Source organism: Sander lucioperca, chromosome 8, assembly GCF_008315115.2.
Source record: "Sander lucioperca isolate FBNREF2018 chromosome 8, SLUC_FBN_1.2, whole genome shotgun sequence".
Taxonomy (NCBI): domain Eukaryota; kingdom Metazoa; phylum Chordata; class Actinopteri; order Perciformes; family Percidae; genus Sander; species Sander lucioperca.
In genome coordinates, this window is record NC_050180.1 from 24603896 (window position 1) to 24628477 (window position 24582).

General features: G+C 39.5%; 1 protein-coding gene across 2 annotated transcripts in view; it reads left to right on the forward strand.

Moving 5' to 3' along the window:
- Nucleotides 1-24582, forward strand: part of abca12 (ATP-binding cassette, sub-family A (ABC1), member 12) — a 68218-nt gene continuing 43636 nt past the window's right edge. For both annotated transcript variants that reach the window (XM_036003872.1, XM_031300119.2), the window contains exons 1-25: nucleotides 1-239; nucleotides 718-795; nucleotides 1040-1133; nucleotides 2662-2812; nucleotides 3604-3734; nucleotides 4476-4546; nucleotides 5524-5694; nucleotides 5861-6054; nucleotides 7015-7133; nucleotides 7344-7444; nucleotides 7967-8113; nucleotides 9374-9540; nucleotides 10163-10296; nucleotides 11987-12117; nucleotides 13329-13493; nucleotides 13798-14006; nucleotides 14341-14474; nucleotides 15023-15137; nucleotides 16017-20540; nucleotides 21028-21140; nucleotides 21407-21474; nucleotides 21922-22070; nucleotides 22203-22333; nucleotides 22706-22848; nucleotides 24353-24520. In XM_036003872.1, coding sequence (XP_035859765.1) covers nucleotides 730-795; nucleotides 1040-1133; nucleotides 2662-2812; nucleotides 3604-3734; nucleotides 4476-4546; nucleotides 5524-5694; nucleotides 5861-6054; nucleotides 7015-7133; nucleotides 7344-7444; nucleotides 7967-8113; nucleotides 9374-9540; nucleotides 10163-10296; nucleotides 11987-12117; nucleotides 13329-13493; nucleotides 13798-14006; nucleotides 14341-14474; nucleotides 15023-15137; nucleotides 16017-20540; nucleotides 21028-21140; nucleotides 21407-21474; nucleotides 21922-22070; nucleotides 22203-22333; nucleotides 22706-22848; nucleotides 24353-24520 — 7596 coding nt within the window. In that variant the 5' untranslated portion in view covers nucleotides 1-239; nucleotides 718-729. The remainder of the gene's footprint in view (nucleotides 240-717; nucleotides 796-1039; nucleotides 1134-2661; nucleotides 2813-3603; nucleotides 3735-4475; nucleotides 4547-5523; nucleotides 5695-5860; nucleotides 6055-7014; nucleotides 7134-7343; nucleotides 7445-7966; nucleotides 8114-9373; nucleotides 9541-10162; nucleotides 10297-11986; nucleotides 12118-13328; nucleotides 13494-13797; nucleotides 14007-14340; nucleotides 14475-15022; nucleotides 15138-16016; nucleotides 20541-21027; nucleotides 21141-21406; nucleotides 21475-21921; nucleotides 22071-22202; nucleotides 22334-22705; nucleotides 22849-24352; nucleotides 24521-24582) is intronic.

Here is a 24582-nt window from a genome sequence, read left to right on the forward strand (position 1 = left end):
TCAGAAACAGGTGCGGGTACTCACATTAACACGAGACAGGGAACGGAGAGGTGAAGCTTGCTGTTAAATTTATCCTTATCCAGTTTCTGCGGCGTCTTTCTGTCACGGTTTTACTCCTATCACCGACTAATGGAAAGGGCATCGTGCTAGGGCCCACCTACGCCATGTCCTTCGTAATCCTGAGAGCTACAGTCAGATAACAAAATCATTATCCAATTCAGGAGGACAGACGCAACCAGGTAGGTCCCATGGTTTATTAGTAGGCTACGTTGTTACTTTATTATTATTTCATAAAGAATTAAGTATTTTTTTCTCTCATTCAGATGTTACTTTATGCATGTGGATTTGTGATAAGCCAATGTTGCCACGTTTTAACTAGCCTTTATAATGTCCGTAATAGTTCATAAAAAAATGTAATAAAAAGAATACATTTTAAAATGTTATACATTTGTTTTAATTAAAATTAGTTATTAATCTTTTATATCGGTATATTGAAACATATATCTTTATCTGTTATATCTGAAATGTCAGACTACTGTAATAGACTTTAAGTACCCTATACTCATACAGACACACTTCAAGGACTTCTTGTCCATGTTGGCTTTAAAAAAAGAAACTTTAAATCTCAAACTATGTATACATTATAGAAGTGGTTTGACCCACAGTGATATGTAGCTAATGGATGGATCATTCTCATATATTGTGTCTTCATTTTAGCCTCCTTTACTGATGGCCTTCTTCCGGCAGCTGAAACTTCTTCTCTGGAAGAATGGACTGGCCGTTATCAGACAGCCAGTGAGTGACTTTTAAATGGAGTGGGAACTAATTTTATTTCCGTATATGCCCACAGATCCTTAAGAAAGATTTTGGGGAATAAATCACATAAATAACACCTTTACAAACAAGATACTTCATATTTCAGGAATAACGAACCATGTATAACTTGAAATGTACAGTAGGCTATATATATACAATTCCATTTTGGAAATGAACTCTTCCTAAACTGATTATTGCTGTTTTATGATATATTGTGTTATAGCTATGGTCCCTGACTCTGGTCACCTGGCCTCTGATCATCTTCATCATCATTGCTGTGACCCGGAACCAATTCCCTCCAGTAATAAAAGATACATGTAAGTGAAAAAAAACTGGCAAATGAAAGGGATTGGCTAAAGTTTGCATAAACACAATATTGACTTGATATGGACAGCAGGGTTTTTTTGGGCATCTGAAAGGATAGCAGCAGTCGTTCCAGATTCACCAACAAAGTAAACTAATGGAAAGTTCAAATCAAACATAAATAATCCTTTAAACCCAGTTGACTGAGAACTCACCTTTTTATCTGCAATAAATGTGTGTGTAAATGAAGGAGGATATGTTACATACATATACTTTTCTGCCTTTGTGTCAACATCTATTGGGTTGTGGAGGGGAGGGGCAAGCATTTTAGAACCAGTTTGGAAAAATATACCCCAAGCCTTTCACATGTAACTTAGCAACCCCGCCATGCCCTGATATAGAACTATTCAGTGGCTCTGAACAATAAGACCTTCCCTCCCCTGCTAAGTGCTGTTTATTGAGTTGTTTTGTATTGAACCACAACAGGACAGGACAGGCAACAAAACCACCCTCAGTGTTGGTCAGACATAACTTACAGTAGCCTTGAATCAGGTGGTATATTACACTGGTAAAATTACACTGCAAACATACTGTTTCTCAGAGAACTAATATGTTCTATTAAATAATTTCTTGAAAAATAATGAACTATGAAAAAATATATGCAGACACCAAATTATAGGATTTTTATTGGCTATTGTTGGACAGTAGTAATGATCTTATGTGCTGAAATATAACATTTGCATTTCATTGTCTTCTCTCTAAATGCTAATAATTGGCTGTGTGAGGAGGTTTTAACATTGGGTGTGATGTAATTCAATTCTTTTCACAATGTCTTCCATGAATGCTGTAACTAAGCATAGTCAAACGCTGTTTACTCAGCCATGTTTTCAGAGAAATGTTTTGTGTCAAGTTGCTTTCTGGGATAATAAGAATAAATACCAGAGCGGTACCATACATTGGAATCTGTCTAGTCACAGTGGCTTTACTACGTTGCAATCAAGTCGGTCAAGCTGGTATTTATTCTTATTATCTCAGAAAGCAACTTGAAACACATCTTAATTTCTCATTTTCTTTGTTTAAGCAATAGCTGAAATTGTTTACCGACAAAAGATGATATGAGTTATTCATTGGCAGTGATTCAGACAATTGGAAATTAGCGGAGGCTCCTGATCTTGTGGTCAGAGATATCACTCTCAACAACTTGTCAAACAGAGATGAATAACAAATTGGGCCAATTCATAAAAAAGTTTTGCGCCAACACAAAGCACTAAAATAAGTGGAACCATAAAAAATAGAATGCAACTTTTCAGTGTATTTCTGATGCATTAACATATAGTTAATGATAGGACATTGACCTGAATGTCATATTTAGACTTGTAATCTACCTGTAACTCAACTCCAAGTAGCTCCAATGAAAGAATTCTGTTTGCCAAATATACATAATTAAGGACATGGTCTCCTGGGATTTTGAAACAATTCTTAATGGAAGTGGTGTTTTCAAGCATCGACACTACAACGTCAACTCTTTCATGTCTCCTCCAGGTTATGTGGGACCCCGGAACCTACCCAGCACAGGCTTCTTCCCTTTCCTGCAGACCCTCATGTGCAACACAGACAGCACCTGTTACAACAAATCACGCCTGGTGGACCCCGCTGCAACAAAGTCATCTATAAGAACCTCAAGGGATACAAGGTAGTTCATCAGTACATATTGTATATGATCTATTATCTGACCTATTCTGCCAAAACACCACACATTTATTGAAGTTGTATTTCAGTCAGTGTCACTGCATCTAAACCAACTTTCACATCTTAAACATACTGAATGTCACTAGTGGCTCTATTGTTGTCATATGATTAAAAAAAAAATATAGATGTAGAGGACCATTGAGTCACACAGGATCAACACAAACATAGCAGCATCACATGACATGATTAGTGAGTGTGATCATGGAAATGTAGCAACAGCAGACATCCCTGTGTGGAGGAAGGGCAGTCTCCTTAACCCTTGCCTAATCATAACCCACCACAGTTTTATGAAGCCATATTCATCATTTTTTTTAAATTAATATTTTGACAATGTTCTTGTCTGTTTTGTCTTGAATTCTGTTATAATGCAGGGGGTGACTGTTAACTTTCTTACTGCATTTCCTTTAAAACAACTCTGTCAACACTTGCATAATGTTAAGGGAATAGGCACTTTTATTTATGGAAACCTGTCGACATTGTTATAGTTCAAGTCTTAACTATTTTCCTTAGAATTGTCTTTTCTACTAAGTATAAATTCCAGAATGAAGGTGAAAATCTGTTCATGTAACCCTCAACCTACTGATGAATAATGCTTTACAGAAACCTCCAGCCCAGCTACTACGCTCTATGGGAAAGAAAAAAAAAACTTGAAGACCCACTTTTGTTTAAAATCACATATATTTGATTGAGCATCTTTTAATTTCCTCATCTGATCCTTTTGACTCTGAATGACAGGTCGAACCTAGTGCCGCAGAGTTCCCTGCTGTCAGACCTGTTTCAGGGGGAAGGGTTTTTCAACTTACCTCTCCTCAACGACTCCAGGAATGATCCTGCAGCACTGGTTGAGGCCTTTAACAACATTTTGGGTATGCTATTCTGTTGTTCAATGCCACAATCACATTTGTGCTTTCCAGTTAATTTTCAGAACTCTAATTCTGGGTAAAATCTTTCCACTTTATTTAATTTTTGTGTGAAAGAGACCCTTTTTAGACACATGTGATGGCACAGACAACCATTCAATGATATTTTCTAGCTGATACCTATTTAGAAAGATAGACTAGCAACACTCAGTACATTGGGAAGAATACATACATTTCTAGTAGATTAAAGATTATGAAACAAATCTTACTGAAATTCATTAAAGGAATAATTTGCTTATTCGCTTTCTTGCTGAGAGTAAGATGAGAAGCTCGATAGCTAGCCTTTGGTTAGCCACTTTGTTTTTGTACAGATTAAACAAACAAGATGTGTGTTAGTTAGTGGGTTTTAAAGGTGCTGGTAGGCATATTTTATGTATTTATTTTACCTAGGAAACAAAGCAAAGCTAGCTGTTTCCATCTACTACCAGTCTTGCTAAGCTGTGCTAAGCTATCTGTCTCCTGTTAGCTTTGGTTATAATTGTTTCATATAAATCTGTGAGAAAGCAAATAAACACATTTTCTAAAATGTTGAACTATTACTTTAAGAAACACACGTTATGGACTAAGTTGACCATTTGGTCCAAAAAATGTGGACTTTGTTTAACATTATAAGGTGACTGTGATATTTGGCATTACTGTAACTGCTACATTCAGCCAGTTTTTTAACAGTGTGTTCTTGTGTTACAGGTCCATCTTTCCAGGGAAGCTCTAAGGTTTCTCTCCTGAACGCCATGAATACCACTCTTCTGGGAGATCAGGTTTGTGTTGTTAAAGTATAATGGGAGGAACACAACTGCCGGGAATAAGGAACAGCCTGGTTACTTAATCAAGTCTTGTATAGGTCATTGTTAACAGCAGTTTAGCCCTTTATTCTCAGGATTGTTTAAAATTCAAATATCTCTTGAATCTATTTTCTCTTTTGTAAGCCACACTGAAGAAGGACATTACATTTAAGTAGAATTGTGAATGTGTTATAGCAGCAGTAGCCGATAGAAATTCTGAAAGTAGTACAATTGTGTTATCAAAGAATGGACAAAATCACTGGAGTTCTCTCAAAGTTCGTTTTTACTTGCAAGTAAAGTCAGTTTACAGCACCTCAGCGTAAGTACAGAAAAATGACTGAATAGTGTTCACAACAATGGCATTTTAAAGGAGTTGGGGGTCAACTTAGTTATTCGGTTCATGCAGTCGGTAGCTTTCCTTCTTATCGCTTGTCAGGCCCGGCATCTCCTCCACATTATGCAATCTGCCCTCAGGGATGCATTCTGTGCTCCTTGCAAGGTCACTCAGCTTTCATTTTTTTTAGATGCAAATGGTTTAACAAAGAAACTGAAGCAAAACCGTTCTAAGCATAATTTTTCAACAAACAACAAACAAATTGTAATTCAATTTAATCCCTCCAGGAAGTATTCAAGCCTCTCATCAAAGCACTCTAAAGTGACTCCAACAGTGATAAGAGATAAAATCAAAGAAAAGCAGTATTTTAAACTATTGACACATACTATTTCAAAAGTGAATACTGGCATAACTGTGGTATATGGTAGGTTGCATCTTTGAGCATGTGTAAATATGATGTGTTTTTTTTAAATAGTTCATTAATACAGTTGATATTGGAACTGTAAACAATGTGATTTGGAGGTACATTCACTGTTTGTGTTCCAATCTAATATTGTATGAATTTACCTTTTGAATGAATACCTTAATTTATTGTGTAACTGTTATAATTTGAATCTAGGAGACCTTAAACAAAATGCTGGAGTCAGTGAACCTGTTGAAGAGAGCCATCTGCACCATGATGCTGCCCATGATGAACACAACCTCACCCAACCCCCTCTGCTATGCTGTGGTCACTTTCTGCAAGTCCAACGACACTGTGTTTGAAGTCTCGCTCAACACACTCAACAAGGTGTGTGTTTCGGTTTGCTTGCATACATACAGTATGTGGATTTGTGCCTGTATTGGTCAGCTTGTTGTTATCTGCACAGAGGAATATATATATATATATATATTTAACAAAAAACTGGTGCAGTTGCATTTGTTTCGTTGACTCTGAAATCTCATCTGGTTATCAGATACTGACAGAGCTGATGCTGGAAAAACCAGATAAGATGATGATGGTGGCTGAGGCAGCGGTGTTGGCGTTCAATCAGCTGCAAAATCAGACCTCACTGTGGGAAAGCCTTCTTGCTATTCCCCAGCTCTCCTCCTCTGGTTCTGTTGACCAGGTGCTGGCCAACGCAGAGGCCCTACTGACCAACATACAGGGGTAAAGTACTTTCAATGATGCAGCAATTCAAAATGAATGAAGGGCAGCTGTATGACGGTGACATGTTTATTTAGTAAGTTTAGAAAAATAATTATGAAGGAAATAGGGATCGACCGATACTGGTTTTTCAAGGCCGATACCGATACCGATTATTAGTAGCTAATGAAACGGATAACCGATATTTGGAACCAATATGCATTTACAGTGGAAATGAAAATCTTGAAGTCAAAATTAAGATTTTGGAATGTTACAAACTCCAATACAAAGCTTAGTTTAAATGCTTTTATTTAGTTTAAATGCTTTTTTTTATTTTTACTATAAGCAATTATTTAAAAATTAGAAACTTTCAACATAACACACAGTAAAAGAGTCAGATAGTGTTGTCGGCGGGACATTAAGTCAGACTTAGTGGTGAGTGAAACCAAAGCAGAGGGCAGACACGCACTTTAATTCATTAACTTTATCGGTTATCAGGCAAATAAAACGCCGATACAGATCATATGCAAACTGCCAAAAAAACGTCCAATAATTGGTCTATCCCTAGAAGGAAATAGTTAAAGTATGCTGTGTTATTCTGAATATTTAATAAGTACAGTGGCCCATTGTCTGTCAGTGTTATCCTGGAGTCTTTAAGAGCTGCTAGACAAAAGTTTTTATATTATGCATTCAACATTTTTGACGAAGAAACACGAATGCTACTGGCTGTTTTGGCATAAATAGGTTTTAGTTTAGAAATACAGAACTGAGGTACAATAAAATTGAACCCTAGTGACTTCAATTTATTTATTCTATTGGTACTGGTTTTCAAACATTTGGTCTAACCCGCAATATCTGAGACTGAAGGATTTAGAACAGGGCAAAGTGTGTTTGTGTTTGTCTAATCATTAGCTCTGTCAAGTGTTTGCTGAAGGTTATGTCTTGCTCTGTGCATTAAATGTTTCCCCTCCATGGTCTCTCTAGTGCTATGATTGTCATCCAGAGCAATTTCCCTGAAGCCAGTGCCTCACTTTCCACCGTGCATCCACTCCTTGCTGGAGGCATCAACATGATCCACTATGCTCAAAACTGGCCTGGCAAAGGTAACTTTCCATCAGATCTATATACCTTTATGTTTCAGTATAATTTCTTGAAATGCTGAATCACAATGAAGGCATGAAGTCTTGCTGTTTTAGGGAAACGAAAACTCAAACACAATTCACCTTTGACATGAAAACACCAGAGAAATGTTGTCAGTCTGGTTTTGTGCTGATATGCCAGGAGGGTGTAACCTGTGATTTGATTCTGCTTAGATGTGACCATTTCCCTTGGCGAGGTTGTGACGTTGCCAAATTACTCACTAAGTGAAATGGTGACAGGTGTTCTACAAGAGGTGAAAATTCCACTGCATAAGGTATGTGTTGACTTGATTAAGAAATGGACATAACACAGCATACCTTTCTTCAGCTCTGTCTGCCAAACTGGTCTCAACCCACTCTGCCACATTTGAGCCTCAGTCGGAATTAAGATCCGAAATTTCAAGTCAGTCAAGTCATAAAGTCAAGTTAAACTTGCAAAGAATATTTCAACATGTTTTCAACATCATTTACGTCCCTTTCTTGTCAAGAGTTAAATAAGAAGGGCTATACTACTCTCATGCCTGTATGCTAAATATGAAACTACAGCAAGCAGCCTGTAATCCTGGCTCTGTTTAAAGGTAACAAAACCCGCCTTCCAGAATTTTGTGTGCTAGGCTAAATTAGCTGCTTTCCCCTGTTTCCAGTCTTAATGCTAAGCTAAGCTAAGCTAAGCTAAGCTAATATTTAATGGAACAGTTTTGACTAGTTGTGGTAATAATATTTCCATAAATGAGTCACCAATTAAGAGTTTGGCCCTGGTTTCATTATATTTACTGTAATTGTCTTCCCTTCTCTAGGCTATCGGCCTGACATTGGACAGAGACATGGTGCGTTTGTACTTGTGTGACAAGAGCAGTAACCCATTGTGGCTAAAAGCAGCATGTGGTGCAGGCACCGTGGACATGCTACTGGGCTGGATCAGTCCTGATAAGGTGGCAAAGCAGGTAGGTTGGAATGATATGAATGTTATCGACACCAAGAGAGAGAATGACAGTCCCATCAGAAATGAGACCGCTACTTGATGTGTTTGGCTGGCATTTGTCTTCTCACTCTTACTTTATATTGTGTTACTTGTCTGTGTTTTTCTGTCCGTGCTCTTAATTTGCATTCTTAAGTGCCACCTTCACTTCTGATTAGATTCATAGAGTACCAGATAATTAGTCTACGGCTGCAAGAAAGCTGTTGGCCATAGCAACAAGCAACTACGACTCCCAGGTCGCACCTGGGGAGCAGAAACCTCAAAGAGCATCCAATTAGCACTGCCACTATGGTTGATGTGTTTTGAGGAGATAATTCCCAATCAGAAGCTGTTAGCTAACACTGTCATCACTGTGTACTCACTCAGTAAGCCGGACATTAGTCAGCAATCTAATGCTAGCATATCAGAATCAGCTTTACTGCCAAGCAGGTTTTTACATACAAATAATTTTGCTGTTGCTAACTTTGCTGTATCACAATAAACATAGTACGAGAAAATAAAAGATAAAAATCAATTACTTTTATAAGTCGCTAAATGGTCTAGGACCAAATTACCTTGTTAACTATGAACCGCAGAGGCCTCTAAGATCATCAGGGACAGGTTTGCTTGCCATCCCCAGATCAGAACAAAAAAGGGGGAAGCTGCATTCAGTTTCTATGCACCACGTATCTGGAACAAACTTCCGGTAAACTGTAGATTGGCACCTACGCTTAGCTCTTTTAAATCAATCAGTATCGAAAAGACGTTTCTTTTCGATACTGCTTTTGTTTAATTCTTTGCGCTGCACTGTATTGGGAATTTTATTTGTTTTATTCCTATATTTAATCTGTTTTTGATTAACTGTTTTTCATTTTGTATGAATTGCTTTTAATTTTGTATTAATTATTTTTAATTTTGTATTAACTTGTATTAACTTCTGTGTTTTAATGTTTTATGTAAAGCACATTGAATTGCACCGCTGCTAAAATTGCCTTGCCTTGCCTTGCCTTACTGCAACAGTCAAAAGAACATAAATAAAATGTAAAATGTACAATAAGAATATGATTCGCCCTCTAAGGGGTTGCTATTGGTTTGTCCCTCTCGCATGCGCAGTCGTAGGGCTATGCCTATGCTCATAGAATCAATTTAGTGTCATGGTGCATATGTGCCAGCTAAAATGTTTTTAACTTTGCAAATCTAACTCAGCATACCTTCTTGTCCCATATGTTAACTATATTATCATCAGGCTCTCCTGGTATGGAGTAAACATGTTGCTCCACATGATGTGTCCTTCGCCAAAGAGCTGCTGCACAGTCTGATGGGAGGTTCATCCCCAAGAGGACAGGGAGGCTCCAACTTCACGAGGTCCCGCCGTAGCGTAGATACTCAACCACAAAACAATGACGAGGAGCTGTAAGTACAGTACAATACATTGCCAATCAGCTATAAAGCAACTCCATCAGAGGCTACCCATGTTTTATGCTGCACAAAACTATAAAGCTATTTGGATTGAAGCTACTGAATAGGTTTTCTGAATGTCAAACAAATGTTTAGACAATTTGAAGGCGTTTTAAAAAAAATACTGTATATTAGTAAACAGGATTATATATTTGTTCAAAAATGGCAAAGTTGGCCAAAAAAAACCCACAATTTGGTATGGTATTCTTTTGCACCAGCTAATAGTCACACAATACTATCAAAATGGAGATTTATAAACTACTGTACATGGAAGAAACATTATCTTCTTCTGGGAAATCCTTTGGTAATATTTAAGAGATTACATTTTGGGATGTTAAAAGCTATTTTTATACTGATCCATTAATATTTGTTGTACCATTTGTTGCAGCCCATTCAACCCTTTTTGTTTAATACATTATACTTAGAAAAAACAAACTGGAAACCATTTTGTGTTTTTTTTTGTTATTCTCGTTGCACACATCAGGCTAAATATCAGAGACCTGTACACAAAGTCGAGTGTCCACTGTAATGTGATTAGTTTGTACTTTATCTTAAATCTGGCCTTGTGCTTTGGCAGCTTTTTGGGGGTCGGTCAAGTGGTGATGGATATTATAAAAAATTTGCCGGAACTGGATATTGTTGTCCAGAGTGTCCTCAGAACTGGCTTGCAGTCCATGAAGTCAGCGACACTGGCCCTTGATACTGTAGAAGGTAAGACTACAAAACATCCTGCTCACATCGAAGTCTCAGTGAACTAACACGTATGCAGTAAAGATGAACTTTTGGTGTCAGCCCTCACAATGAAAGTGCAAGAGCAGAGAGACTGAATCTAAAAGTTAACGCATTCACAGGACATATTGTGTTCAGTGTATGACTAGTATGTATGTAAGTATGACTATCGCACACTGCACACTATTGTTTTCTCTACCTAGCGTATGTGTACTGTATAACCCAGAGGTGAATGGAACTAGTTCCCACCCTTTCCCAGGGGACCAAAGTAGGACTAGAGGAATTACCATGTGGGAAATGGATACACATACAATAAGGATAATTATAAACCACATGGGATGTATTGTACAACAGAGATTGTGTGAGAAGTGGGTGACTTAAAGGTGCAATATGTAATACTGACAGCTAGTGTTTAAAATAGTTACTGCAGTACAAATTCAAAATACTGGAGAGAGTTGTCTCCCTCGGCCCCTCCTCCCCAGACTCAAAGTTCACGTTGGTTGCCAGGTTGAGACCGCAGCACTCACAACAATGTTGCTAGATGCTTGTCTCACATAGCCAGACATTACTTAACAACACATTGGAGTAGCTTACATTAGAGGCTGGCTATACTGATAGTCATAAACGCACATGCTCACGCGGAGCTCAGTACCCAACTGACAGACACACCTTTTCGGCTTAGAATTACTGTAGGAACCGCTAAAAACACCACAACCTCGCCATCCTTAGAATTACGGATTAGAATTACGGCAACAATCGCTAAACACACTGCAAACTCACGGCCCTCTCTTCCCAATTTACAGCCCCCCTTTCTTGGCTTAAAATAACTCACCGTTGTCGGCTTCGGCCGCTGAACAGGGTACACGTTGTAAACAGCTGTGACCTGCTTGACTGGTTCTCCGGTAACGTTAGCAGTTAGGCGGCGTTAGCCAGGACCAGTCGGGATCACTTTACTGGCTGTGTCTCAGTTGTTTTTGAGAGTAACCAACTTGGGTACTCTAGCTAATGTTATATTATTCAATGTGAGTATACAAATGTTAAAGTGCCGTAGCCTTAGCCGTGATAAATTAGCCTGAAGCTAATGCTTAGCTACCTGTTTAGGAGGAAATTTGCCAAATCTGCGTCCTTGGGCTCTAAGCTCTCTCCATCTTTCAAATTCAGCTTCAATATTTACCCGGGGTTTGTTACGTCTCTGGTCATGCAACTGTTAGAAACATGCCGTTTTTTTTTAGGTCAGGTAGAATCTATCTCCGTTGATCCCGTTCGTTTGTTTGCTGCTTCCATGGCTGTACTAACGTTACAGCTGTTGCGCGCTGGGTTTACATTTTTACAGGTATATCTGGCAACCCAAACTGGCTGTCAAACTGGGCAGTTGATAACAACACACAGGCCAAAACACAAACAGACATTCCGTCATGGAACGGAAATTGCAAAAGGAGAAAATACTGGCATTAGCATTGTTGTCAGAAAGATAGTATTTCAACTTAACATGTTTCCTTAATATCTGATGACGCATTGGGGTCATTTTTGGATTTATAACAGTAAATATATTACATATTGGACCTTTAACAGTGATCAAAGGTTTTTTATTGTTTCACTGAATATGACTGTAGTCAACTGATCTGGCCTTGTCTTTGTTGTATATTTGTTATCTACACTCCCTGGTTTGCAGAAATGATGGCCAATGTCCTTAAAGATGCTGATCAACTTCAAATGACTTATCTAACATTGCTGACAAACCAGTCTGGGGCAAGCGTTTGGATTAGTCACGTCCTGGACAGCGGGATGGACGTTATTACGAAGGTATGTTTTTAGTATTTCAACTGACCATAAGCTTTTGGCTATTAATCTTTTGATTAGCAAAAATAGTTAATAGTTATTTTTTTATGTAGTTTTAGGCATCATAGTTTCATTATAGCTTAGTCACCAGTGTCATTGCTTAGATGTTGGGTGGCAGCACACTTGGGCTACCTCACACGTAATCAGATAGTTTGAAGACAGCATAAGGCAGTTTCCACCCTCTTGTACTAACCATAGTTGTGCGTGCATTTACAGTGTAACTGATGATTATTTTAGCTTGGTTTAAAGCCCAGTCTGATTGTCTGACTGCTACTGAACAATGGCTGTGTATTGTACAGCTGCCAGTATTGCAACAGTCACATTTCATAGAAATGAGATTGGTGTGCAAATTGTTATAAACTAAATTTTACTTTTAAAGGTCCCATGACATGGTGCTCTTTGGATGGTTTTATATAGACCTTAGTGGTCCCCTAATACTGTATCTGAAGTCTATTTCCTGAAATTCAGCCTTGGTGCAGAATTACAGCCACTAGAGCCAGTCCCACAATGAGCTTTCCTTAGTATGTGCCATTTCTGTGTCTGTAGCTATTGAGGAGGAGGGGGGGAGGGGGGGGGGGGCTTGACCAACTGCCACTTTGCTCGTTTGAAAGCCATGATGTCTCTCTCTCATGGGTGGGCCAAATTCTCTGGGCGGACAAAGCAGAGAAAGGGGAGGTAACCTTGCTCCTTATGAGCTCATAAGGCGCAAGATTCCAGATCGGCCCATCTGAACTTTCATTTTCTCAAAGGCAGAGCAGGATACCCTGGGCTCGGTTTACACCTATCGCCATTTCCAGCCACTGGTGGACCATAGGCAGGCTGGGGGAACGCATATTAATATTAAAAAAACCTCATAAAGTGAAATTTTCATGCCATGGGACCTTTAACTATAGTTGGCTCACTTGCATGTTTTTTTTCAAAGAACATGATCAGACATGCATTGTTCAGACTCAGGAAGCTTTCTTATGAAACTATGTGCAAGAAGTCGTAGTGAAATCGTACTGAACCCCTGTCTGCCGTCATCATTACACTAATGATCCGCTGACAGCACTCTGTCATATGTAATACATTGATTTGAAGGGATGACATATTTGAGGTTTTTGATTAAATAGTATGGAAAACAATCAAGGTAGCAAACACTTACTAGTTGGTGCTTTTTACCTCTGTTTTACTAGATTCTGTCAACTGAGTCTTTAACATGTGAGGGTCTCTTGGGTCCCTTTGAGTGGCTCTTAAACACAGAGAGCATAAAGATCGAGGTGTGGAGATCAATGGTCTGTCAGAACAGCTCCGCTCTACAGCAAGCGCTACTAATGGACTGGCTGCCTTTGGTTCAGAAGGTAAAAGTTAGTTAACTGCATTTGAAACGTTTCATTCCAAAGTGATGTGCTGCCTGACATTCATTTATTATGTGAAAGACATAAATGATTATTGCTTTACAATTTACTTTTCTTTGTTATTTCATGGGTATTTTGTTTTGGAAAGTATTTCTTTGGTTTAGGGTTGGATTGTGCTGTATTGTATACTTTTACAGAATCTATTTAATCAACATATCCTTTAAAATTGTGTCCTACATGAACACAGATTCATATTTAATGTTATGGAGAAATACTTAAGATTTCGATATTTCATGTTTTGTTTCAGGCACAAGATGTGTACACTGCCCTCACAGGCCAAACAGACTACAACGTGACACTTCCCATGATTCTCTCTGAGTGGCACAAGTTGTGCAATAACAGTATGCAGGTCGCCGTGCTTTCGCGCAGACTGGCCACAGAGCTGGGTGGAGAATACTGGATGAAATGGATGCCAGACAACAGCAGTCAAGATGTTACTGAAACTCTTCAACAAAGGTTTTAAGAAAGCACTGATTATATACCTGCAGGGTTTCATTCCAGAGCACTACTGTTCTCTGCATATCTGATTTTGATAATGAAAATATGATGTAACAATTATTGCTGTTTTGTAATCAATAGTCGTACAATTAAAACTCACATAATGTCTTTAATTTAAAAGATTTTAGGCCGAGGCCCAACAACATTTTTTTTGATTGGGTGAATTTTGTTTTAAATAGGAGGACACATTTTCCACCATGATGTGTTTTAGATCATGTGCACAATGTATCACTTCCTGCTGTCGGCTATCATTTCACTCTCTTAACAGTGTTGTGCTCTGCTTTGCTTGTAGTGTTTCCTTGTTCATGGTGAATTTTGGAGAAAAGATTGAGAAGAGTCAACTGTGGCCAGTGGTAAAGGACTATTTCCACATGGTTTTCTGGATTTTGAACTACAGGCCTGATGTCACAACTCAGCCAGCAAACTGTGAGTGCCATTTCTTCTCTTTTCTTTCTTTTGCTAGCAAATGCAATCCAAGGCAATTCAGGGGGCAAATGAGGCCTAAAAGAGTTTTCAATTTTCAGATTCATAATTTTCTATTATTATAAAAATTTAATCCAATCAAGAAGTAAGACATAAAGACTGATATACACATATATTTCCATGTGCCAAGGTGTATTTAATTAGCATAATGTTTTCCTTTATTGTCTTATTCTCTATGAGAGCTTGTTAGCATTAGCATTACCCACACAAAAAGGGCTTTATTTTTTTAAAGAAAACTTTTGTCTGTGAAATTTTGTATTTCTCTTTATATACAGAAATTTAAAAATATCAATTGAAAGTTTACATTGTGAATTTATATATTTCCAGTAAACCATGACCAACAAAAATATATTGCAAATTTAGTTTTATCAGTGATTAATAGAAGACACTGGGCTTCTACAATGAAGCTCAATAAAAGATGTGTATGTATGTATGTATGTACGTATGTATTTATGTATTTATGTATGTAACATGTTTACCTTCCACTTTAGGTTCTATTAACATCAACGACTCAGCCATTCATTGCAATACTGGTTTGGAATGGCCACAGTTTGTTCAAGTGATGACTCAGGCTCTGATGTCACCGAACCAAGATTTCGTGGTGAAGTAAGTGCTTGTACTTGTTAGTTTTAATAAATTATGTATTTTTAAATGTGGAGACGATGCATGTGTTGTATATGCTCTGGAATTTAAATTTCTGTCTGTTATTGACTTCCATTTGTTCAAAGGATGTTGACTTATTAAAACAACTATTTAGAATGAGATGATGATATATCATTATGATGAGAAGATCGATGCCATTCCCAGATCTGTTATACATGAAGCTGTAGCTAGCAGCTGGTTAGCTTAGCATCCACCTACCAGCAACTTTAAAGCTGTATGGAAGTATTTCTGGGTTGCCTGGTAACTTCAAGGTGATCAAAACTCCAGGAAGTCACTGAACCCGGCTAAGAAATAGTTTGACACATAATCCCAAATAAAACCACAAATTGTCATTTTACACTTTGGCTTCTGTACAGCTTAAACAAAAGAGATGTAATGCGTTAATTAGTGAGTTTAAGAAGCACTGAACAGTGCGTGGCTAGCTGTTTCCCCATGTTTCTGTCTTTATGCTAAGATTACCAACTACTGGCTGCACCTTAATATTAATAATTAACTCACTACTGTGAGAGTGATATCAATATTCTAATCTAACGAACAAAATTACAAGTGTAGTTCCCAAAATGTCTAACTATTTTATTAAATTTAATTTAATGAAATGGTTGGCATTAAGTGATTGCTATTGTTAGTGATATGTAATATGATTAAACAGGCAGCCTCTTTGCACAAATGCTGAATTCAGCATACTGTAGTACAGACAGAGTTCCAACACCAGAAGTGTTATTTATTATTGTTACTATTTTAACCACATTACTCATACCAATTTCTAAAATTCTGACATGTTCTCTGTCTTCTCTTTTCTTTCTTTTTCTTCAACCTCTGTAGTTGTCTCAAAGGATCTGTGCAACTGTTGCAGCATGTGTTAAGTGACACCTATAAATATAAGGCAGCATCATTTTTGAAACAAGAAATCAAAGGTGGAGATGCGCTCTCTGCCTACCTGATAAACCTAATACAGTACCTGGATGGCTTTGTCAAAACGATCTCCATGCTTCCTGACCAAAACATCGCTAACCCTGATGTAATGCTTCCCCTCATCGGTAACCTGTTACAGTCGGCAGGTCTGAAACCACTGCTGCCTCTGCTCCTCGGCAATGGCCCCCTTAATGTCTCCGCAGTGCTCGATGTTGCCTCAAGGATTGGCAGGCTCAACCAGGACATTTTTACCTTCAATGAGACAGACCCAACGATGCCTGAACTGGAACAGTTGATTATGCAGTTTCTCTTCTTAGAAGGTAACCTCACCATGTCTCTTTCACACATCATGGGACAAACTCTGCTTACCTATACAGACTACTTCCACCCTGACGATGTGGCCCGTCTCAGAGAAGCCATTCAGCCTTTCAGCAAACAGAACTCAACAGGCGTTGTAGAAGCCATCCTCAGTGCCATGGAGCTACTGAAGACAGTGATGGATTCTCCAAATGGTGATCCAACTAACATCATTCTTGGGTACATACGCCAGCTTCAAGAATTTGTGATGTCTCTGTATAGACTGGGAAGAATCCAACATCTCCCATTACCAAGTGGGCAGCTTAGCACAGCACAAATCACTGACCTCCACCTGCTTTCCAAGGACTTTCTCAACCTTCTCACCCCAGAGAGCCTCCAGAACCTGTCTCAGGCTGGACCAGATGCTGCCCAGAACATTGTTGCACAGAAACTTGTAGCATTCCTACCACCTGAGATCCAACAGGAAGCTGCTCGCTTTCTCCAGGATTTCAAAGCTTTGCAGTATGAGATGACGGAATGTACAGCAGGCCAAAACTGTTTGGCTGGAATCTCAGAAATCTTCACGTTCCTGGATCAGATATTAGACATGATGCTCTCGGCCAACGGTAATGTCAGCATCAGAATATCTGCAAACAGCTCTATTCTGGAGGGACAGGAGTCTGAGGAAATTATATCCATGTTCTTCCCACTCCTTCTGTCCTCTAATGATGCTGCCAATGTGGAAACGTTGAAACAGACTCTTAATTTCATCAGATTAATCATGGCTACACCAAATGTTACTGTGTCTGATGTCCAGAATGCTCTGCAACAGTCAAACCTAACCCTTGGGGAGCTGAACAACATTGCTGCACTAGCTGGAGCTGCCAACATAAACGACCTGATGGTAAATATCAAGGAGATTATCAATGCTCGCCAGTGTTTCGAACCACAGCATAACCAGACGGTGACAGCCCAGTGTGTTATTGGACTGATAAATGGTGTCAGCAGTTTTCTGACACACCTACCTGCTCTCCGTAATGAGACAGCCATCCTCTCCCTCATCCCGTTAATCATCAGTAACGCATTCAGTGATGTCATCCAAGTTAACTTCAGCTCCGATCCTAACATGGCTCTCTCACACATCCTGAACAGCACCCTGGCCAACATCAAGATGAACCTCCAGCTAAACCACCTGTACACTCCAGAGATCATGAATGAAATCAGAGTGGTAGAGGGTCTGATACAACTGGTCGCCAACACAGAGCCATTTAACAATTTGAACACCTCCTTGCTGATGAACCCCATGTATGCTCAGAAAGTATATCTGGAGATTGTGGAATGGTACTTGAAAAGGCTGGAAAATATCACGAGCACAAGCGCAGCCTCAGAGCTCCTCCGTCCCTTTTACTACCTCACACAAATGCAAGTGACATTACAGCTGGCACAGTTGGATTTCTCTGTGTTTATCAGTGAGCAGGTCGAGATCCTGATAAACAACCTCCAGTACCCAATAGATGGTGCAGGGGTGAGTAAAATTGGCCAAACAACAGTTGAGATTATTCGGCGTCTATTTGAATTCATGACGGTCAACCTAGAAGCTCAGAATAACATCCCAGGTTCAGAGCCGTTCTTCAACACAACCATTCTGCATGTCACTGAGGTCCAAGTTAAGCTATACCTTGATCTTATACAGAAGTGGATACAACAACCCAATGTCCCATCTGTCCTCAGTAGTATGCTCCAATGGGGAGACCCCTCCATAAATGTCTCCACCCCTGTGACAGACCTCCAGCAGCTGCTTGAGACAATAGTTAATTTTCTCAGAAATGATCAACAGGCCTACATCTTTACCTTTAATGAGACAGAACCAACGATGCCTGAACTGGAACAGTTGATTATACAGTTTCTCTCCTTAGAGGGTAACCTCACCATGTCTCTCTCCCACATCATGGGACAAATTCTGCTTACCTATACAGACTACCTCCACCCTGACGATGTGGCCCGTCTCAGAGAAGCCATTCAGCCTTTCAGCAAACAGAACTCAACAGGCGTTGTAGAAGCCATCCTCAGTGCCATGGAGCTACTGAAGACAGTGATGGATTCTCCAAATGGTGATCCAACTAACATCATTCTTGGGTACATACGCCAGCTTCAAGAATTTGTGATGTCTCTGTATAGACTGGGAAGAATCCAACATCTCCCATTACCAAGTGGGCAGCTTAGCACAGCACAAATCACTGACCTCCACCTGCTTTCCAAGGACTTTCTCAACCTTCTCACCCCAGAGAGCCTCCAGAACCTGTCTCAGGCTGGACCAGATGCTGCCCAGAACATTGTTGCACAGAAACTTGTAGCATTCCTACCACCTGAGATCCAACAGGAAGCTGCTCGCTTTCTCCAGGATTTCAAAGCTTTGCAGTATGAGATGACGGAATGTACAGCAGGCCAAAACTGTTTGGCTGGAATCTCAGAAATCTTCACGTTCCTGGATCAGATATTAGACATGATGCTCTCGGCCAACGGTAATGTCAGCATCAGAATATCTGCAAATAGCTCTATTCTGGAGGGACAGCAGTCTGAGGAAATTGTATCCATGTTCTTCTCACTCCTACTGTCCTCTAATGATGCTGCCAATGTGGAAACGTTTAAACAGACTCTTAATTTCATCAGATTGATCATGGCTACACCAAATGTTACTGTGTCTGATGTCCAGAATGCTCTGCAACAGTCAAACCTAACCCTTGGGGAGCTGAACAACATTGCTGCAATAGCTGGAGCTGCCAACATAAACGACCTGATGGTAAATATCAAGGAGATTATCAATGCTCGCCAGTGTTTCGAACCACAGCATAACCAGACGGTGACAGCCCAGTGTGTTATTGGACTGATAAATGGTGTCAGCAGTTTTCTGACACACCTACCTGCTCTCCGTAATGAGACAGCCATCCTCTCCCTCATCCCGTTAATCATCAGTAACGCATTCAGTGATGTCATCCAAGTTAACTTCAGCTCCGATCCTAACATGGCTCTCTCACACATCCTGAACAGCACCCTGGCCAACATCAAGATGAACCTCCAGCTAAACCACCTGTACACTCCAGAGATCATGAATGAAATCAGAGTGGTAGAGGGTCTGATACAACTGGTCGCCAACACAGAGCCATTTAACAATTTGAACACCTCCTTGCTGATGAACCCCATGTATGCTCAGAAAGTATATCTGGAGATTGTGGAATGGTACTTGAAAAGGCTGGAAAATATCACGAGCACAAGCGCAGCCTCAGAGCTCCTCCGTCCCTTTTACTACCTCACACAAATGCAAGTGACATTACAGCTGGCACAGGTGGATTTCTCAGTGTTTACCAGTAAACAGGTCGAGATCCTGATAAACAACCTCCAGTACCCAATAGATGGTGCAGGTGTGAGTAAAATTGGCCAAACAACAGTTGAGATTATTCGGCGTCTATTTGAATTCATGAAAGTCAACCTAGTAGCTCAGAATAACATCCCAGGTTCAGAGCCGTTCTTCAACACAACCATTCTGCATGTCACTGAGGTCCAAGTTAAGCTATACCTTGATCTTATACAGAAGTGGATACAACAACCCAATGTCCCATCTGTCCTCAGTAGTATGCTCCAATGGGGAGACCCCTCCATAAATGTCTCCACCCCTGTGACAGACCTCCAGCAGCTGCTTGAGACAACGGTTAATTTTCTCAGTAATGATCAACAGACCTACATCTCAATCATTAGCAATATCACCATGTCCCTGAGCAAAGCCCTAATGGTGGCAGAGCAACCAGGTGGCCTAGAGAGTGGCCACTTCTTAGCCACTATTTTGGAAGCAGTCCAAAGTGCTATGCAGATCCCGACCGCAGCCACGGGCCCCCTACCGTTCTTTGTACAGCAGAACATCCTGGAAATTGTGCAGGACTCACTTCAGCTCATTGTCCAACCAGACACAAGTTTTCCCTCATCACTTAACATCTCCCTCCTCATCCTCAAGAGGGCTGAGAGTGTCATCCAACAGACATTACCAGACATGTTCGCTGCATACCTGCTTTCTGGACTCAAAGTAGCAACCACATATTTTGAGAGCATCTCAGCAGCTGGTGGACCAGACAGCTGGAATCAGTTGTGAGTGATGCTGCTATTTTTCTAATACTTCAACAGACCAAATGACAACATTGCCATAATGTAATGTAATATGTAATGCAGTAAAACACTTGAAAATTAGCATCCATCAAAAAATATATGATAATACGTAAATGTTGTGTTTATAGCTTGTTTCTGCTGCCCCCAAGCAGCCAAAGAAATCAGTTTATTACAGGTTTAATTATGCATATGTTATAAGTTAGTTGTACTGCCCTAAAAACTAGTTAATGGAAATTAATTGCATTCATTTTGCATGTCAGAAAAATAGTACCTCATTAGATGCTATAATAAAAACCGGCAGGCCTCTGCATTCCAGTGATAATAATTAACAACCACTGGTCTAGATGGATAATTGAAACCAAACAGAAAGATGAAGTGCATGCAGTCCTGCAATCCTTTGAAAGAATTTAATGAGACGTGATGACCTTTTGATTCAGATGTGAAATATTGATGCACTTTGTTTCTTAAGGATTCTGGATGAGATGAAAACAGTCCAGAGCCTCCTGCCGTCAAACAGCACAGCCCAGTCCTACGTCTCAATCCTCATTAACATCACTCACTTCATTTTGGAGTCTGGCCAAGGCAAGTCAGCTTCTCTGTGTCCCTGTAGGTGGACAATATGTTGAATCCTGATGAACTCTGATGTAGTGGAGGTCGCATTGTGCACTTCATTATTCAAGCGTTGATGCCAGACAGCCTAAAAAAGCTTTGGATAAAAGTAGCAACGTTTCTGTTGTCTGTTGTAAGAATAAGATGCTTCACTCCAAGTTTTCCACGGAAGATTATGTTTGTATGTCTGACATTTAAATTGAGATCCACTTTGTGAACAATATTTGTTGTGATTTCAGGCAACATGAGTCTCTGGGCAGGTTTTGAGAGTGCATCAGAAGAGAATTTACCCATAATCTTTGGCCAGGTAAGGCGTTAAACATTGTTACATGCGTGTATGAGAAGTTCATTATGTTTTTTGTTTTTCTCATTTTAATTAAGTTTGGTTTGAATTGGTTTGGAAACATTTGAAAGGTCTGCAACTTAAACATTACATTAAAAATAAAATCCTGATACAACATCACAATGCCATCTCTGTTGCTACTGAAACTTTTGGCCAACACCCAATTCCAAACCACACATGTCTACAGGCGGGTATTGAGACACAGTATAATTTATCATCATAGACAGACAAACAAAACATGCTTTTATCTTTTATGTGCCCTGAACTCAATGCTCTCATAATATTTAATGGATCAAAGCGAACATGAAACACTACTCTTGTTGTTGACGTTTTGCACTGAATCACATAAAATCAGTGTGTGAAAAATGTAACCTTTTTTTCTCCCTAATTTCCCCCCTTTTTTGTTGTCAGATGGGCAAACTCTTAGACATGCTTTGGCCACTTGTCATGGAAGGCCCAGACTCACAAATAACTGCTCCATCTCTGGAAGCCTTTGCTCATCTTGCTCCTGTCCTGGAGCAGGTGATGACTGGGAAGGCAGACCAAGACACATGGGACAAGTAAGTTGAATTACCTCTTGGACACAAACCAAACTAGTCATTACTTTTTTTTTTTTTTTTTTTACTAATAAAAACAGCTATTCAGTTGCATCTGTGATTGCCCTGAACCAAATGCCATGTGTGTTTTCACAGACTTGAAAAGACATTAGAGCCCCTACTGTCAGCCCTCAAAGGAACAGAGCTGTTGGACAGTGACCCATCTGTTGTCACACTGTTTGAGAAAATCATAGGAAGTATGGTGAACAACATGCAAGCACAGAATGGTGAGAACACTACTGAACAGCAGGACTGTGTAGTAAGGATAAGGATAGACAAGTTTAATGAACCAGAATCATCACTGTTACACAGCAAGAAGGAACAAGACTTGACAACCTATGCTCAGTACATGTGAAATATTAAGCAGATGTCACATTTAGACCAGGTTTGGTTGTGCCTAGCAAAGCAAACCTTTTTACACCATGATATATCTTAAATATACCTGAAACAGTTGTAGTAAAGTGTCTCCTGTAACATTTCATAAATACAACACATTTTCTTATATATATATATATATATATATATATATATATATATATATTTTTTTTTTTGTAAAGCTATTCCTATGGTCAAACCCTCTTGTCTTTTCCTTCTCCCAGTGATGATACTAAGCCTTCAGATGCCTGTGGTGACCCTGATGAGAGAAATTGCACAGTCTGTGAACACCAGTCAGTTTAACCTGTCTGAGTTCTTGGAAAGAATGCAACTTGCCATTGAACGCACAGTGCAGGCAGCTGAGCAGGTTAGACTGCTACGATTTCCCCTGGATTAACCTTTGTACATACTGTATTGTTGTGTATGAGTGTCTTTCGGTCCAGTCATTTGCACACACTTTTTTGTGTACATGTTTGCATGCGTGAGAGAGAGAGTTAGGTGGGAGGTTAGCTATTGTACCAATGCATACATCTTCATGCATTTTTCAATTAACAATACCTATCTGTCATCTTGGTGTCACACCTATTTTTTTTTTGTTGAAATTTCAAACCCTTGACTGATTGAGCACAATGCGGGTGTGTCTTTCTTTAAATACTGTCCTTTCCACCTGCCTGCATAGCCACATGTTTATTTACACTTTCTGAAGGCTTTTTGACAGACAGTGTCCTCTTCATACCAGGACACAAAACAAGGTAGTTGTGGTTTTGCTTTGGATCAATGAAATCGGTATGCAGAACAGAAACTGTATATCAGTGCGTATGTTGGCATTCATGTAAAAAAGAAAGAAAGATGGCAGTATGCCTAGAGTGCGTTGAAAAGTGTTTCTATTGTAATATTAGAAAAACCTTTTCAATGCAGTGTGATACAATCTAATACCACAACTATAGCTTTAGAAATTACTGTAAAGTTAAATCATCACCTCTTACAGTATCAACAACGAAAGGTTAGTAAAAAAAGAGTACTGCAGGGCTGTGTATTGCATCACATTTGATTGTGCATGAAGCTAGCTTAGCTTAGCACAATGGCTAAATACAGGACGACAGCTAACCAGACTCCCAGGGTAACACCTACCAGGACCTAACATGCTATGTCTCTTTTGTTTATTATATTGTACAAAAACTGAAGGGCAAAATGACAAATTACTCCCAAAAATCACATGTCACTAAGCTATCCCGCTGCTGGTGCTAGCTTATTTACTGCTAGTTTATTTACTTACATTTTCCTTAGCAATAAATCAAAAAGGCGTATTTTCCAAAATGTCAAATCATCATTTCATTTACTTCATTCTACTGTTCAAAATGTACTATTATATTTACTCATTCATTTACAGTCATTGTTTAACTGTATCCAGCCACTGTAGCCTACATATTTTTCTTATGTCTTTATATCATCATCAGCCTAAAAAGCCAGTAACAGATGGACTCTAATCCATACCATGATACACAATTTAAATAATGGTGTAGCAGAGCACCTAGTGTTATTCTTTATCTTGTGTATACCTTAGAGGGAATCAGAAAGTCTGTAGCTGACCCAGTGTTTGTGCAGATACATTGTGTATGCATATACAGTATGTGTGGGTGTACTTGGTATGTCAGTCTGTGATAAGCGATGATACCTGTGTGAGACTTCTGCCCTTTTCTTTGCTACTCTGTAAACTGCACGAACAGAGAGATTATTATATTTCCCTAGTGCCTTTGCCTTTGTCCCCCCTGACACTTTGTTCTATTTCCATGTCTGTCTTGCAAACCGAACCGGGTTTCTCTGAACAATACATATGAAACACAGTAATATATTGACATTGTTTCCTCTAGGCTAATGGCACATTGGAGTGCAGTGAAGTTCTCAAGGAGTGGGAGCCGGTAAGGGAGGCAGCGGGGTTAAGCTATGCTACCATTGCCATGTGGTGCAACATCAGCTTGCAGCCTGTTTTAGAGGCCTATGCTGCAGCCCAGACTGTCTACGCCCACACGAACATAAGTGTAAGTAGATGCATTGCAATTAATAGGAACTTTCAAACAAACTAATTTGATAGAAGCATATT